The sequence below is a fragment of the Chiloscyllium punctatum genome, chromosome 2 (assembly GCF_047496795.1).
Source record: "Chiloscyllium punctatum isolate Juve2018m chromosome 2, sChiPun1.3, whole genome shotgun sequence".
NCBI classification, from domain to species: Eukaryota; Metazoa; Chordata; class Chondrichthyes; order Orectolobiformes; family Hemiscylliidae; genus Chiloscyllium; species Chiloscyllium punctatum.
In genome coordinates this window covers 33,841,787-33,860,572 of record NC_092740.1, presented here as the reverse complement: position 1 = coordinate 33,860,572, position 18,786 = coordinate 33,841,787, and the positions used below count along the sequence as shown (strand labels likewise).

Here is an 18,786-nt window from a genome sequence, read left to right as displayed (position 1 = left end):
AATAAAGTGTGAAATTTATAGAAATTCATTTGAGTTTTAAAACATTGTTTCCAATAGAGCATGGTGTTATTCAAAGTTGAAACATGTCAAATTGATCTTAAATGGATTGCACTTGATTAATAATTGGAGGTGCATTTGTGTCACTGCTTTTGGCTAAGTCGGTTTCTGGTCAGCAGTTGATGTTGATATTGGAGATTTCAGTGATGACGAAGACATTGAATGTCAAGGATGAAGGTTACTATTCCTTGTTTTTTATTCACACGTGGGATGTAAGCATCAGTGACTGGGCCAGCCCATCCCTAGATGCTCTTCAGAAGGTGATGGTGAGTTGCCTCCTTGAATTGTCGCAGTCCACGGGGTGTAGGTATACCCACAATGACATTAGGGAAGAGATTCCAAGACTGTGACCAACAATACTGAAGGAACAACAATATATTTTCAAGTCAGGATAGTGAGTGGCTTGGAGGGGAACCTGCAAGCAGTGGTGTTTCCATGTATCTGCTACCCATCTTCTAAATGGAAGTAGTTGCGGGTTTGGAAGGTGCTGACTAAGGAGCCTTGCTGAATTTCTGCAGTGTATCTTGTAGATCGTACACACTGCTTCCACTGAATGTTGGTGATTGAGGGAGCGGATGTGGTGCCAGTCAAGTTAGCTATTTTGATCTGGATGGTGTCAGTTTCTTGAATGTTTGAGCTGGATGCATCCAGTCAAGTGCAGATTATTCCAATACATTATTGACTTCCGCCTTGTAGATGGATAGGCTCTGTGGAGTCATGATCTAAGTTGCTTATTGTACATTCCTAACCTCTGTCCTGCATTTGTGGCCACTTGGAGTTTTTTCCACTGAAATGTGAGAGGTTGAGAGATGACATTATAAAGGTTTATAAAATGATGAAGGGTATAGATAGTGAATGGCAAATGTCTTTTCCATAGGGTGGAGGAATTTCAAGACTGGGGGCATTTTTTTAAGGTCAGAGGAGAAGGATTTAAAAAAAACATGGTAGGGAATACAACTTCTTTTACACTGGGTGGTTTGTGTGTGGATTGAACTTCCAGAAAAAATGGAGAATGTGCATATAGTTACAATGTTTAAAACACATTTAGATAAGTATATGAATAAGAAGTATTTGGTGAGATATGGGCCAAGTGCACGTGGGCAGGACTAGTTTATTTTGGGATCATAGTCAGCATGTACTGGTTGGACCAAAGGGTCTGCTTCCATGCTCTATGACTCTATGACTTTATTTATTGACTAATCCAGTTTGGTTCTGAACAATCCCCAGGATGTTGTGTATTCAACTGAATGTAAATGGGCGAAATTGTCTTGGTCATTCTGTACTTGGACGTCCTGTAGTCATGTAAAGGATCTGAGATGACAGATGTCCAGTAACCACACCATAATATTTTCTGGGTCGGTGTGACTCCAACCAGCGGAGAGATTTCCCCCGATTCCCATTGAGTCCAATTTTGCTAGCCTACCTTAATGTCACACTCTGTCAAATGCAGCCTTGATATCTAATGCAATCAGTCTTGCCTTACTTCGAGAATTCACCTCTCTTATCCATATTTAAACCAAGACTGTATTGAGATCAGGCGCTGAACTGGTTGTCAGGAAGAAGGTTATTGTTGAGCAAGTGCTGCTTGATAATTCCATTAATGACATCTTCCATCACTTTTCTGATGATTGAGAGTAGACTGATGGGATGATAGTTGGGCAGAGTAAATTGATCTGCTTTTTATGTATAGGTCATTCCTAGACAGTTTTCCACCTCATTGGGTAAATGCCACTGTTCTAGCTGTACTGGAACAGCTTTGATAAGGATGTGGAAAGTTCTTCCATTGATTTATTTAATTGTCACCATCATTCATGATGGGAAGCGGTGGGACTGCAGAGGTTAGATCTGTGGAATCATTTAGCTCTGTCACTGATCTGCAAGTAGTCCTGAGGAATATTAGCAGAATGATTCTAAACATGAGGAAAGTTTAATTGGAAAAGTTGTGGTTGTTCTCAATGCAAAGGAAATTCTGGGGAGACCTGATAGCCTTATATATGTCTATGATCTATTTAGAAACAGTCAAGGTAAGGTAGTTTGGATTTATTATCTTAATACTACTTCCATTGAGCACCGTGCTTCTTTGGACAGGTCACTGCATTATGATACTTAGTCATGTCTAAGTACATTAAACTATTCTGTTGACATTCTTTGGGATTCATTTGCCATTATTGTTGTAACTTTGATTTCTGTTGTATTATAGATATGCTAACGGTGCTTTTATCCTCAATTTGCCTGCCTTCAGTCCTTCCATTGTATTCAGTGTTGGACCATTTCAGAATTTTGTCATCATTGAACACATTCCTTGTGTTATTGCAAAATATTTCATTTGTTCCATGCAGACTGATGGGAATGGCTGTTCTCCCTGGAAACATTTTTGAAGCAACAGGTACCAGTCCTTCAGAAATATCTTCTCCAGTTGCCTGTCCGGATAACACACTATAGCCCAATTACTAACTTAAATACTGGTACCAATAATTGAGAAATCACCAAGTAACTGATTGTATGAAAGCTTGACGAAGTTCAAAGGCTAAGGTATATCACTACAAGCAATTAATCATCCGCTTCCTGAAATCTGTAAAAACAACAATCTGATTCATCAGACAGCCTTCCTTCCAGATTTAATCAAAAAGCTTTATTATATCTAAACTCGCATCACTTTCTGGGAGAAAGTGAGGACTGCCGATGCTGGAGATCAGAGTCCAGAGTGTGGTGCTGGAAAAGCTCAGCAGGCCAGGCAGCATCCGAGGAGCATAAGGGCTTAGGCCGGAAACATCGATTCTCCTGGCTCCTTGAATGCTGCCTGACCTGCTGTGCTTTTCCAACACCACACTCTTGACTTGCATCACTATCCAACTGACAAACATCAGCTCACAAAATATTTCTAGCAAATTTCTAAAAAAAAGAAAATCAGGAAATAACAATGTAAAGGCCATACTTTGGAGTGGAAGTCCAAAGAGTCTTTGGGATCCAGCTGTGCAAGTCATTAAAATGTCCGAGACAGGTATAGAATACAGTCTAGGCTGATGAAATTCTGGCCTTTATATCTGGACAACTGGAATATGCAGGCAATTCAGCTTTACTTTCAGCTATATATAGCTGTAGTTAAATATGTGAACTTACATTCAAAAATATAAATTAGGTGCAACAGTAGGACATTTAGTTGCTTGAGGATGTGCTATTTTTCAATAAGATCATGTTGACTTGATAACTTCAAAGTTCTGATGACCTTTCACTTCCATGTTTATTAAGAATCTTTCTACCTCTGCCACATAAACATTCAAAGACTCTGAATTCACCACTTTTTGAGAAAGAGATCTCCAAAGGTTCCCAACCCTCTGAAAATAAAAAAAAACTCCTCTCTCTCTCTCTGTCTCTCTCTCTCTCTCTCTTAAAGAGCCAACCCCTTATTTTAAACAGTGACCGAGTTCTAGGTTCTTCAACAAAAGCAATCATCATTTTTACGTGCTCCTTTTCAAGACAACTCTGAATCTTGCATTTCAGTCAAGTCATCTCTTACTCTTCCTAAGTCCAGTGTAAAAGGGTGTGACTTTTCCTTATAAGGTAATCTGCCCATTCCAGTTAATAGTCCGGTAAATCTTTAAATTACATCTTTAAGTTATTTTTATGATTAGATCACTTACAGTGTGGAAACAGGCCCTTCAGCCCAACAAGTCTACACCGACCCTCCGAACAGCAACCCACCCAGACCCCTTCCCCTACATTTACCCCTTCACCCAACACTACGGGCAATTTAGCCTGGCCAGTTCACCTGACCTGCACATTTTTGGACTGTGGGAAGAAACCAGAGCACCCGAAGGAAACCCACGCAGACACAGGGAGAATGTGCAAACTCCACACAGACAGTTGCCTGAGGCGGGAATTGAACCCAGGTCCCTGGTGCTGTGAGGCAACAGTGCTAACCACTGTGCCGCCCACAAATATTTGCTCGTTTTATGTAGCTGTCACTAGATAGGCCAGCCTTTACTATTCATACCTCATGGCCTAGGGGGTGGTTAAGAATCAATTACATCCTTGGGAATCTGGAGTCTTTTCCTATAGGATGTTGACAGTGCAGATAGGTCTTTCCAGCAACCAACAGTGGTCACCATTAGGCCAGCTTTTAGATTCCAGATTTTTGTTGAATTCAAATTTCACCATCTGTCATAGTGAGTTTCAAATCCATAACCCCTGGATAGTGGCCTGGGGTTCAAGATTACTTATGTAGTAATATTACCATTGTGGCATCTTATCAAAAATATTTCAAATATTTATCTACAGTACATTTACAGCTTCTCCTATAACAACATGTCCTTTCAAAGAATCGAATAAATTGGTTCAACATAATTTTTTTCACAAAATCTTGTTTACTCTGATTACCTTGAATCTTTCTTAATGCTCTAATTTAGCATCTATAATTATAACTTCTAAGATTTTCCCAATTGCAAATGTTAAGCTAACTAACCTATTTCCTGATTTCTATCTCCCTTTTTTGAATAAAGGGAATTGCATTCACCATTTAAATCAAATGGAACTATGCCCAAATTTAGGAAATTTTGGGCAGTTGACCCAACACAAAGTCTGTCTCATTACCTCTTTCTTTTAAGACCCCAGGATGAAGTCCCATCAAGACCCTGGAAGGGGAGGTAGGGAACCTGTCAGCCACAATTCCAGTACCATTTCCCTGGTGATTGTAATTTTCTTGAGTAACTCCCTCCCTTTCAAGACCTTACCTGGAGTTACTGTATGCACCAAACCTTCAGGAGGATATATTGGGCTTGGATAAATTGCAGAGCTGATTTACCAGAATGATGCCTGAACTCCCAAGGTTTGCATTGCAAGAAAAGATTGCACAAATCAAGGTTACATTCCCTAGCATTTACAAAGTAAAGGACATATTTCCTTCTTTCAAAGGGCTGGCAAACCTCTGGCCAAGGATAAGAATTTTAAAATTGAAGAGTTGCATAGCGAGCATGTGGTGATAAGTGAATAGGACATGATGTGAGGAAGGATACAGGCTGCAGAATTTTGGAGTACCTCAAATTTGCAGAGGGTATAGTGTGGCTGACCAGTCAGGGGTGCTTACAATAGTTAAATCTTGAGTTAACACAGGCATGAATGAAAGTTTCAACACCAGTTGAGCTAAAACGAAATGAAGGTGCGAAATGTAACAGTGGAAATACATGGTCTTGGTAATGGCATAACTATGTGGTAACATCAAATCTCATCTTGGCATTACATATAACACAAGGTTGCTAATAGTCTGGTTTAATCCCAGGCAAACGCCAGGGAATAGGATAACATTAGTTGCTAGAAAAGGATATATAATAGGAACCAAAGACAATGTCTTCAGGTTGAGTTATCAAATATATTCAAGGCAGAAATGGATTTTTGACAAAAGAGTCAAAAGTTATGGGGGACAGGTCAGAAATTAGATGCCACAATCCGATCACTCAGGATCTGATTGCCTACACCTGTCCTGAATTCTTGAGTACCCAAGGTTTAATTGGAGGAAACACCTGCTCATCCAGCGCCAATTGTTGGACAAGCTGTGAGATCACTTCGACGGCATAGAGAAATTGAGTAAGGTAGTGATGAGCTAAACAGGATTCTTCTCGGTCAGTGTACACAGGATTGAATGTGATTGGTTTTTAACTAGAGGATATAGGCAGCAGTGGTTCTAGATGACCCAAGGTTTACAAAGAGTTGGAAGTGGGAAGCTGGCCAGGTATATGTTGAAATGATCAAGTCTAGAGCTAAGAAACATATACTGAGGATTTCAGCAGCAAATGAGTTAAAATAGGTAGATTCTGGCAACGTGAGAGGTGGTCCTATTGGAATTTTACCTTGTGGCAAATATAATTCAGCCTCAGACAATTAGAGAGGGAGGGAACACTGAATGTGGTCAATCTGTCAGTGTGGAAAGGTAACTGAGTCATGAGTGCTTTTGGTTTTGTTTAAGAAATTACTTTTTTAAAAAATTTACTTTCCTCCTGATTCTGCTATTCAGTCCTTTGGGTCTATTCCATCATTATGTTGGCCAGGGCTGTCCTGTACTTCAACATCTATCTCTTCAATACTCTACCCAATAAAATTGATTGATGTCAGTCTTGACAATTTCATTCAACCTAGCCATCCAGCCATTTTGGAAAATAAATTCCAAATTTTGAGTAGGATTTGAGTGAAAAAGTGATTTCAGTGCTAAATGCACTCGCTCTAATAATGCTGAATGATGTTAATAATGCTGACCTTGTATAAGACATAGATTTGACCTCACCTAGAATACTGTGCATAGTTCTGGGCACTACACTGTAGGAAAGATGTAAATGCATTGGAGACAGGAGACAAGAGAGTTACAAAAATGGTTCCTGGGATGAGAAACTTAAATTATGAGGATGAGTTGGAGAGGTTGGTACGGTTTCCCTTGAAGAGAAGAAGGCCAAGAGGAGATAATGACCACATTATGCATTTTCAAGAATGTTGAATCAGTACAAACGCCAGTTCAATTCAAATCAGGAAGTTTTATTGAAAATTGTATACATTAGGCAGTCTTAATAAATACATTTGATTTAATTAGGACCATAAATACATTTATTTGGTTAGGATCAGTTCAAAACAATGTGCAAATCTAAAATAATTAGAATATAACCATTCCTGGAGTACATGGATTAAATACAGAAATTCATCACCACCCACAATAAAACTGATGAACCCATAAGTAAAATATGTACAGTTTGCATGGGGATATGGCTATCGAATGTAATACATGGATGACAAACCTAAAGGCTGACTGACCTTAAGTTATATTTATGCATAAATGCTTTTCACATTTGTTTTGACTCCCCACCGTGCAACTGCTTTTGCTGAGATGTTTGATTCCTCAATGCTGCAGTCACCATTGTTAAAACCATTGTTCCTGCTACAATATATTACAGTTTTCTACCTCTATAATATTCAGTGGTGGGAGAAAGTTGGACCTTAGACAAATTTCTTGATTTCATCATACAGTACCAGTACAAAAGCACCACCCATTCCTCTTAATACATTCGACCAGGCACCTTTGAAGAAAGCTTTACCACCTTCATCTTTTAAAATCTTCCTCCAGCAGTCAATTGTGCCCTTGTACATAATATCAGCTGTTAAGACATTACAACAATAATGTTACAGTATGCATTATCCACTCACCATAAAACATCCTTGATTCATTAGCAAATAAGTATTGGATCCCTAGGTAACTCCTCTCAGATGAAATAAACTGTCCCATTTAGTACATGCAGAGCTCTATTAATGGTGTCTAAAGATTTTTATATCTTTATGGGCTTAATAGAGGAATGGTTAGCTGAAATAGCTAATGTATGGTTCAGAATAATGTGAATAGTTTATGTTTGATTCCTGTTCTGGCTGAGGTAGACTTGGGACCTGCCTCTTCGTCCTGCCTCTCAGACAAACCACTGCCAACAAAAATGGGTGAGAAAATAGCTCAGAATACTGTTTAAACAAACAATAAGTGAAGGAACTGTTAAGTGGGCAGAGGACACATGACATGTTAAAAAGAGATTTCCTCTTGAAGGAAGCAAATAATGAAGAAATTAATGCAATTTAATAATTTAAGAATAAAAACAAGAGAACATTTTAAATTATTTTCTTATCACTTGAGCAACAATTATTTGTGTAACTTGCATGTTGTTAATTCATTCTTCCACTGATTCATGGGTATGTTATAATAAATAACTTTTCAATTGTTTTAGTGTTGATGGTGTTGTCCAATTACTTTTAGTTATGGTAGGCAAAGTGTTTATTGCAGATACATTTCAAATCACTGTTCAAAATAAATAATTCCTGTTGCATACTTCAAATGTTCCTAATTTTCCTGATCCTTGTGCATCATCCTATTGAAAAAGGTAGGCAAGTAACCTGTGCCTAGATGACTAATAACAGTCTGTACAGTCATTCATTAGGATGTATTTAACAATTAGAGTGATAATGTTTCCCTTCTTTTCTGTGGGACATGCTTGGCTCAACTGATAACATTAACTGTTCATCTGGAGGATTGTAGGCAGGGGTTTATAGCAGAGTAAATTTCCAATATTTTACCATTCGAAGTACTTGATGCAAGATGACAGTTGAGCATGTATTAACTTTCGGATCTTAATATTTGTGCTAGTTCATGAAGAAATTATCATTAATCAAAGAAATTAATCAACAGGTTTCAATTATATTAAGATTCAGATTGGCATCAGTTCTTGTAAGAAAACAAAAAGTGCATGAGAAACTCAGTAGGTCAGGTAGCATCTTGGAGAGAATAATGGTTAACATTCTGAGTTTGATATGACTTTTTCAGAACTGATTTCAGATTTAATTGCTGTTTTAAAGCATTTAACAAAATCTATGAAATAATGGTGATTTATCATCTTTTTCCTAACCCATCAATGGGTTTTTTTTCTAGTAGTGATTACACAAATGCAACTTGTTGTAAAGCCAGTTTGAGAAAATAAAAATAATAATATTATTTGTTTTATTATTTTGTTTATTCATTCTGACATACAGTCAACACTGGCTGGCTGGCCCAGCTGTTGAGACAGTGCCTTCTTGACCCACTGCAGTCCATGTGAGCTTCAGTCCAATCTTCTCAAATTGGCTTTACAAACTTGTATTTATATAATTGCTACAAAAAAAACATTCATTGGTAGGTTAGAAAATATGAATGTTAAAGACTGATATCTAGGGGTTCAGTAGATTGTACCTTGTGCCTTAGATTTTCATTTTTGCTCTGGATTTAAACCCTGCTCAAAATGATGCAATGAAAACTTCCTTTGTCTGCAGCCTATAAGGCACCCCTGTGTGCAGTGAGCTACTGAAGTCTTACTTTAGGTTTAGAGAACATGGATCCACAACATTGAGTGGCAGTCCAGCTGTCAGAAGCAACAGAACAGCTGAAGCCTGAAGTGGAAACATCACATGCACAGTGAGGGTTGTTATTAGCACCAATATCAAACAGCCATTCAGACCATTATGTCCATGCCAGTTTAGTATTGGGAATGAGACACATTTCTTAGCAAGGCCATTTTTCTATATCTGTGAACTCTAATGCTGTAAATTTTTGAAGTTTAAACAAGGTGAAACATGTTAAGATGCATGGTTAGTTTTCTTAGAAACATTTCTCATGAAACATTGTACTACAGTTAAACATATCCCTACAGAAGGGTGAAAGAAATCTGGAAAATATTGTGCAGGGGAGTTAATGAACGGTATGGGACAGTAAGCAAGGAGGAAAATCCATCTTAAAATATGGGAGGAAATAAATTAGGAAATGTCATCTGTTAATAAAGCAATATGCCAAGAAATAATACAAACTAAAGACACATTTATATTCCGGTAAAAGGGTTTCTTCATCCAGTAATAAGAATATGGTCAGAAATGTCTGGAATAGATTTACCTCAACACTCAACAGCTGTAGGTTTTAAACTTAAATTACAAGTTAAAGGCAGCAGTATAAATCTCAGTATCTGACACTAGTGTAGTGGTAATCGCACTCAACTAGCAAGCCAGTAGCCCAGAGTAATGCACTAGGGACTCTGGCTCAAGTTCCACAGAGACAGCTGGTTGAGCTTCGTTCTTTTAAAATGGAAAAAAATCTGGAACGAAAAGCTAGTCTCAGTATTGACCACTGAATCTGTACAATACAAAAAGGGGCCATTTGGCCCATCCTGTCTGCACTGACACCCCAAAAGGCACCCTATCCACATGGCTAATCCACCTAACTGTATATCTTTGGACTGAGAGGAAACCAGAGCACTAGACAGAAATCCACACAGACGCGGGGAGAAGATGCAAACTCCACACAGTCACTCCAGGTTGGAATTGAACCCAGGTCCCTGGCGCTGTGAGCCACCGTGCTATCAATAAAACTATCACTGGTTGCCATATAAAAACCCAACTGGTTTACCCTTTAGTAGTAAGAAATCTGTTATCCTCCCATTTTCTGGGCAACATGTGACTCCAGACCCTTCAGCAATGTAGTTGAATAGCCTGGCAACCATTAAGTTGTACAGTTAATACTGGGCAACCAGTGCTGGTCTTGGCAGTGATACCCATATTCCATGAAAAGAATGGAAATAAAGCTCAACTATAGGAAGAATGTTCGTTGGGTACACTGCCTTATAGCATCTCTGGGAGTGAAAAAGCTTTGCCGTCTCAAAGAAAAAAATCTGTGAATCGTTATGTAACAGCATCACCCACTCATTTCCCACTGCTACAAGATCTTACTGTTATCAATGACACAGAATGAATGTAGATCTAAGTGCATTACTTGATTTGCAGTAACAATTGTTCAACAAGTTGACAATGAAGAAACTCGGATTCATACTTACCTCCCTTACGACCTGACTGCATCATCATACGTCGACGGACAGTATCAAACGGATAGGATACCAGCCCTGCCACTGCTGTCACTGTCTGTGCGATCATCCAACTAATCAGAATATGCACGTTCTTGGGATCCGGCATCATACCTGACAAGTAATAAGCCCAGACTTGACAGCCAGTTCACGAGATTGATTTTCATTGATAAATGACACACTAGACTGGTTTCTGCAAATATAGTTTTAAACAACGGTTAAAGGTGAATTTTCACCATCAGCTTGCCAGAATCATTCATCCGTGTTTGATGGGCAGAGACAGGTGGGGGGGGGGGGGAAGAAATTTGAATGCAGTCCCACTGTTCCTTCTTACATCAAGAGGATACTTTCCAACTCTACACCAGCAAGATCCTGACCTCTGAAATTGATGCCCTGAGAGAACCGAACACTGCTCCTTCGTTGGCAGGACCCCATTATATTTAACTATTTAACTATCCTTTCCTTAATCCTTATAAGGTAGAATAGCTTTACTACAATGCAGAACTAAAATGGTATAGTCATAATGTCCAGGATTAACAGTGTGGAAAGGCTTTGGATAAAGTTATATTAAATTGGTGACTGTAATTTTATAATCGAAAATAAGGGGATTATCTTGTCTAGTGGAAGCCAGTGAGCCTGGAAATGCTTTGAAAGTGATGAAAATCCATAAAGTGTTTTACTCACTTCCAAAAAACATGAACATATAAGATAATTCTGAATAAGCATATTAAATTGCTCAATTTCCAAACAAATAACCCAGACCATGCTCCCTTTGCAAATTCAGAGGGTTACAGTTCTACTAAATTTCCTCTTTTTTTTGTCCATCTGATCTGTCCTACACGTGACTCCAGATCCACAACAAAGCGGTTGACTTTTAATTGCCCTCTGCAATGGTCTGGCAGGCCCTCAGTTCTAAGGCAGGTAAGAATGGACAACATTCAACATGAAGGAATGAAAAGAAAATTAACTCAAATGCTAGTCATCCTTTCGGACATTTAATAATTCAGTAGAATATTCTAAAATATCCTCGCGGAACTGGAGACAACCCTTTGAGGTGTAATTGGTGAGATTGACGAGATTTTGCTTTGGGACGGAGTCACTTTTTAAAAAAAACGATAAATAACCCACGAGTTTTGACCTGAAAGAAAAATCCAAAGGGAGATTTCATTTCGACATGTCCTAAAGATGCCAAATCGTTTGAGTGAAGCCCATCTTTCAACTGCATCATTGCAAATGAACGTTGAGTGAGCATGAGATGAACTATTTCCTGTCACAGTCCCTGCAGCTTTCTGCTCACCTTTAGCTGTGTCGTAGATTCCGAAGTATGCAGCTCGGTAGATGATGATACCCTGGACAGAGACATTGAACCCCTGGTAGAGGCCTCTGATGCCATCTGACTTAAAGATCTTAGTGATGCAGCTGGCCAAGCCAGTGAACTCCCTCTCGTTCAGAGCCTTGCCCACATCGGCTGCCAACCGCGTTCGGGCAAAGTCCAGCGGATACACGAAACAGAGGGAGGTGGCCCCGGCTGCTCCGCCAGACGCCAAATTCCCGGCGAAGTAACGCCAGAACTGGGTCTTCTTATCGACGCCGCCCAGGAAGATCTGCTTGTACTTGTCCTTGAAGGCGAAGTTAAGAGCCTGGGTTGGGAAGTATCTGATCACGTTAGCCAGGTTCCCGCGCCAGAATGACAGAAACCCCTGCTCTTTCGGGATCCGGACCACACAGTCTATGATTCCCTTGTACTGTGTTTCTGCTGTAATCTGTTTGCTGGCATGTTGGACCTGAAGGAGTTTAAGCAAACAATTTTAAAAATTGCATTATCTGGGCGGACATAACACCAATTGTTAAAGTTCACTTAAGAATGTGACTTTAAAAAATGTTTTGTGATTTACACATGAAAGAACTGAAACCAACATTCCCATTCTAAAAGATGAGAGACTTAACAAACAATCCAAGTCTTTTCCAATGTATAATTTCAGTAACATCACACTGTAAACTTTTGCTATAAATTCTGCGTCTTACGATTTTATTCTCCACAACCACCTGATGAAGGAGCAGTTTCTAAATAAACCACACCACCCCGTGGCCCAACATTTCAACTCCCCCTCCCACTCTGTCGAGGACATGGAGGTCCTGGGCCTCCTTCACCGCGCTCCCTCATCACCAGACGCCTGGAGGAAGAACGCCTCATCTTCCGCCTCGGAACACTTCAACTCCAGGGGGTCAATGTGGACTTCAACAGTTTCCTCATTTCCCCTTCCCCACCCCACCTCAATTCCAAACTTCCAGCTCAGCACTGTCCCCATGACTTGTCCTACCTACCAACTTTTTTTCCACCCATCCACTCCACCCTCCTCCCTGACCTATCACCTCCATCCCCTCCCTCACTCACCTATTGTACTCTATGCTACTTTCTCCCCATCCCACCCTCCTCTAGCTTATCTCTCCACGCTTCAGGCTCACTGCCTTTATTCCTGATGAAAGGCTTTTGCCCAAAAAGTCGATTTTACTGCTCCTTGGATGCTGCCTGAACTGCTGTCCTCTTCCAGCACCACTAATCCAGAATCTAAATAAACCTGTTGGACAAAAAACAGGTGTGTGATTTTTAACTTTGTCCACACCAGTCCAACACCGGAGTCTCCAAATCATAACATTTTTGGGGATCTAAGACACCTTCTCCCACATCCTTACCCTAACCCTTACACACTGGGTCTTATCACATGGTCTGCTATTACACAAAACCTATTTCTTCTGCTACAAATTCTGTGTCTTATGATCTTTTACTCCACAGCCACGTCATGAAGGTGCAGCACTTCAAGCTAGTGATTACAAATAAAGCTGTTGGACTATAACCTGGTGTTGTGTGATTTTTAACTTTATTTTTAAAAAGTCAGACATCACCACAGGTTGTAGTTCTTGATCTGCCCTTAATTCACTGTCTATGTGGGGAATGTTGGGCGATTGTGATGGAATGGAAATTTCACTGGTCCAGTCATCCAAGCAACCCAGCTCATGTTTGGGGATGTAGGATATGATCCAGGTCTGGGCCTGGTGGAATTTCAATTCGATCTCGAATTGAAAACGTGTGTTCCCCAGAGGCAAACGAATTCAGTAAAGCTTAAAAACGCATTTGCTAACACTTCCTTTTGGAGGACAGAAGACCCCAGGGTGCGGGAGTTTCAAGACTGGGTGGCGGGGGCATATTTTTGAAGTGAGAGGGGAAAGATGTAAAAAGGACATGAGGGGCAACATTTTTCCACAGTGTGTCTGGAATGAACTTCCAGAGGAAGTGGTGGACGCCTGTACAATTACTACATTTAAAAGACACTTACATAAGTACATGAGTAGGAAAGGTTCGGAGGGACATGGGTCAAGCGGAGGCAGGTGGGGCATGTTTAGTTTGGGATTATGGTCAGTATGAACTGGTTGGATTGAAGAGTCTGTTTCCGTTCTTTATTAATCCATGTTCCAATCAGTACGTCATTTGAAACCACGCTCCGAAAGCTTGTGGTCTCAAATAAACCTGTTGGACTGTGACCTGGTGTGGCATGATTTTTGACGCTGTCCACCCCAGTCCAACACCGGCAGCTCCACATCATGTGGACAGCAGCACTCTCTGAGCCAGCTCCGACAAACCACTTCACCCACCCTCCCCGAGGCGGTTTCCACAGAGTGGGAGTGGGAAAGCAGTCCCGAATACCAAACCTTCCCGAGTAAATGTTTCATGCTGTTATGATTTGGGGATGCCGGTGTTGGAATGGGGTGTACAAAGTTAAAAATCACGCAACACTGGGTTATTCAACCACCTGATGGAGGAGCGGCGCTCTAAAAGCTAGTGCTTCCAATTAAACCTGTTGGACTATAACCTGGTGTGGTGTGCTTTTCAACTTCATGCTGTCGGTTTAATATCCGCCGGGGTCCAAGCAGAACACATTTAATTAGAGATTTTAGAGTCAAGATTAGAGTGGTGCTGGAAAAACACAGCAGGTCCGGCAGCATCTGAGGAGCAGGAAAATCAACGTTTCAGGCAAAAGCCCTTCATCAGGAATAGAGGCAGGGTGCCTGCAGAGTGCAGAGATAAATGAGAAGGGGGTGGGGGTGGGGAGAAAGTAGCATAGAGTACAATAGGTGAATTGGGGGTGGGGATGGAGGTGATAGGTCAGAGAGGAGGGTGGGGGAAAGCAGCAAAGAGTATAATGAGTGAATGGGGGTGAGGATGAAGGTGATAGGTCAGAGAGGAGGGTGGAGTGGATACGTGGAAAGAAAGATAGGCAAAAGCCCTTCATCAGGAATCATCATTCCCTGCTCCTTGGATGCTGCCTGACCTGCTGTGCTTTTCCAGCACTAGTCTAATCTTGACTCTAATCCCCAGTATCTGCAGTACCCACTTTTGCCTAGAGATTTTAGAGTGCGTTTTCATCCCTCCCCCCACACCCTACGATATCTACATACCTCACTGTTTAGGACTTCACTTCGGAAGTAAAGCTAGTGTAGCGGTCAAGGCTGGGCTCCCTGAGCAACTTTTTTCCTGCAGGATTATCCTGTAGTGTGACAAGACGCCGTTGTCATACCCAGCCCCAGCTCAGAGGGATCCACATCTTCAGTGCTGCACAGTTACAACTGTTTCTGAGGAAGGGTCATTCGACCCAAAACGTTAACTCTGATTTCTCTCCACAGATGTGCCCGACATTCTGAGTTTTTCCAGCAATTTCAGTTTCTACAACTGTTTCTGTCTCCATTTCTACCCACTGCAAGATCAGGGGCTCCACCGTTTCCACTTCCAGGCTGACACTTGGCCATTCACAAGATTTGACTTTAATTGATAAAATGAAAAGCCGCTTTGGTTCTATGGCGATTGAAACAAGGTGGATCTCATGCAGTATAAGATCATCATTAGGGCTGCTAACTTGGGCCAATCAGGGAGCCCAGGCTGACAGATATAATCAGGTGGCTCAAATGTCATTGTTGATGTCTCTTTATATTTTAATATGTGAAACTGGGATTTGAGGTTTGTCCTCATGTCCCTGTAAACTGTTTGAACGGTAGGGTTAGGGGCCTGGCTTTGCTGCTCCTCTCCCTTGTAAAATTGCTGTCTCTTGTATGCAGCTGTAAATGTAACTGTTTGTTGTAAACTGTTTTTGTAATTTGTTTAATAAAATAAAAAAAGGAAAAAAAATAAACAGGTGACTCCGGGTGGTGGGGATCCCCAGTGGAGGGCTCTCTACGTGGGAGTCCTCCCCCTTTCTCTCGGGGATCTGGGGTGGAGGGTGCTGCACGTAGCAGTCCCCTGCAACCGCAGATTGCGGTGGTTCACGGACTCCCAGCCCAACTGCTTGTTCTGTGGCGCTGTGGAGTCTGTGGACCACGTGTATATTGGGTGTGGGCATTTGCACTCCCTTTTTGATTTTCTTAAAAACCTCCTCCTCTGCTTTTGGTTGCACTTCAGTCCCACGCTCCTGATCTTCTGGCACCCGGTATGGAGGAGGGAGGGCAGGTCTGAAGACCTCCTCATGGGTCTGCTCCTGGGCCTGGCCAAACTGGCCATCAACAGGTCCAGGCAGCGGGCCGTGGAGGGGGTCGTTAGGGCTGAGCCTGCCCCTCTTCTGGGGTTACGTTAGAGCCCGGGTGTCCTTGGAGAAGGAGCCCGCGGTGTCCACCAACACCCTGGAGTTGTTCAGGGAGAGGTGGCACCGCAGGGAGTGGAGTGCATTATTTCCCCCTCCAACTCTATTTTGATTTAGTCCCTACCCTCCCCTTCACCTTTTTGATCACACAGCATTGCCCTTTGATGAGAAGGGCAGTGCTTGTCACTGGCCACTCGGGTGTTTTTCATATCTTCCTGGTGGTGGAAATTGAATAAAGATTCGTGCACTTTGTGTCTCTCACTGAAAAAAAAGAAAAAAAAGAACAGGACTGTCGCCCTCCCCTTCACTGTTTGATCACACAGCATTGCCCTTTGATGTGAAGGGCACAGCTTGTCACTGGCCACTCGGGTGTTTTCCTACCTTCCTGGTGGTGGAAATTGAATAAAGATTCATGCACCTTGTGTCTCTCACTGTGTCTCACACCTGCACACACACAACATGGGTGCTGGGGAAAAAAATAAGCACTACCGCAGTTAGGTGGTAGGGTGGGGTAAAAAAAATAAACAGTAGTGTCAGACATCCAAAAAAAATAAACAGGCGACTCACAGCTTACTACGACTGAGATGGCCAGCAATGCTTAAATAACATTCTTGTCCTTCCTAATATTAAATTGTTGGAGTTAGCTTTATTATCATAAGATAGATGCCTTCTCCATGTTATTACATGAAGGAGAAGTTAATTCTACAGCTAGATACTTTATTGAAAATCTGTAGAATCCATATTTTAATGTACCTTGATGGGTGCAAGTGGTTTCTGGCAATGACTTATTACTCAACATCAGTTTAGGTGGCTGGGATTCAACCTGCATTTGGTAACTTTTTTAAAGTATCTGATGACATTTCTAACTCTGGCAAATTAAAATGTTCACCAAAAAAAAAACAGGTGACTCAGAGAACCTCATCATTCTAGGGACTAGCTCTGAGCTGCCTGGTCGGAGCCCATGTACTGTGCACATGTGAACAAAGAGTGACTTGGTGAAGGAGACCAGACCTCTGCGCAGTTATTTCAGATTCCGATCCACCAGAGGAGTTGTGTTTGGTTTTTAATTAATTGAACTGGTTTGGAAATTGTTCAGTCCACTCTTATGTTTAAGCTGCACTGGAGTCTCCTCATCTCTCCTCACTTTAATGTCACCATACCTTCCTTGTCCATTCTCCCTCAGTTCCCTCTCCATGCAGCTCTGCTAGTTGCCTCCACCTCTCTCTATGGCGAGTTGCTCATTTCCTAACGGCCACTTTCCTGTTTGGGTTTCTTGATGACTATCTTGATTCCTTAATATCCCAGTTCGACGGTTCCAGCTCTCAGGACAAGGGAAAGGGTTCTTTGAACGACTGGTGCAAACTGATTTTTTTTATCACACAGCACAACAGATTTTAACTTTGTACACCCCAGTCCAACACCGGCATCTCCAAATCATGATTTTTTTTTTATCAACCGTAACTTAAGGAATGATAAAGATACTGACAGTGGGTGCAATGCCTTGTTACTGAGATCCCAATGACGGTCAAATATATAAACAACAACTCCTCTGGTTTTCCAAGCCAGCCAACACTTTTGGTCTGTCCAACGAGACCGAACTAGACAGCCGGCACCTCTGGGCAATGTCCCCTGCATCCCCTCCAGCTAAAGTGCTCTCTAAGTGACTGCCTCAGTGGATTCTTTTCCAGCTTCTGTTTTTAGAATCAGGGATGGCAATGTGACCCGAGGCTGCTTTTTATAGGAGGCGGTGCTGGTGTTCGCAGTTGGCCCATTGCTTCCAGTCCGCTATCTGACTCAGTCCCGTCGCGTTTCTGATAAGCTCCGTGTGCTGCGGGGCTGCGAGTGGAACTGGGGGGGACGGGCTAAGGCTGGGGCTAGGACTGGGTCTAGGGGCTGGAGACTGGGCGATTGCTGGGGTTGGGGACTGGGGCTGGCGGCTGAGACTGGGGCTAGGGGCTGGGAGCTGGGACTAGGGGCTGGGTCTAGGGGCGAGCACAGGGTCTGGGGCTGGGGAGTGGGACTGGGGCTGCATTGGGGCCTGGGGACTGAGATTGGGACTAGGGGCTGGGGAGTGGGACTAGGGACTGGGTCTCGGGGCTGGGGAGTGGGACTAGGGGCTGAGTTGGGAGCTGCGAACTGGGTGTACGCTTTCTAAACTGGGATTCTGGGCTTCAGGGTCTGGCAAGGGGGTCTGTTCTGGTGCAGCCATTTGTCCCGCCCCCCCCCTCCTTTTACCTGCAGCAGCAGTTTCACCCTCTCGATAGGGGCCACCGCTGTCTTGGAGATGGCAGCAGCAACCCCTCCGGCCAGAAAGTCCTTGATGAAGCTGACCGCGTAGTCACCCATCCGGCCGCCCTGGAGGAGGAGGCTTCAGCAAAGCGGGGAGAGAAGTGCAGACACTGACAAACAGCGGAACTCCCGGCGGATCAGCAGCGGACCAAATGGACGTCCGCAGCCGGTCACAGCTTAATATAAGCCCCCGTCTGTATCGCGAGAGGGCAAGCGGGGGGGGGGGGGAGAGCCAGCCTGCCCAGGGGCTGCTGCTGCACACATTGGTGCAGCTCCGTACATTTCCTGGGGTCGCAGTTCAGGAGAGGCGCCATGGCTATCCAGAAAGGGAGCTGTCAAAGTTCACCGGGGACATTTAAAGGACACCTTTGATAAGCAACAACTTCCAACTGTTACAATGCCGTGACCCGGTCGCTTCG

The 18,786-nt window shown here is 42.5% G+C and overlaps 1 protein-coding gene across 1 annotated transcript; it reads right to left on the bottom strand.

Annotated features, from left to right (window-relative positions):
* Positions 1 to 6,555: 6,555 nt before the first annotated feature.
* Positions 6,556 to 18,531, bottom strand: slc25a4 (solute carrier family 25 member 4). Its single transcript, XM_072595388.1, has 4 exons — positions 18,314 to 18,531; positions 11,749 to 12,235; positions 10,425 to 10,565; positions 6,556 to 7,190 (listed from the first exon to the last, which is right to left on the bottom strand). Exons 1-4 carry the CDS (start codon positions 18,422 to 18,424, stop codon positions 7,033 to 7,035), a joined length of 897 nt encoding a protein of 298 aa, XP_072451489.1. The 5' UTR covers positions 18,425 to 18,531; the 3' UTR covers positions 6,556 to 7,032.
* Positions 18,532 to 18,786: the final 255 nt, after the last annotated feature.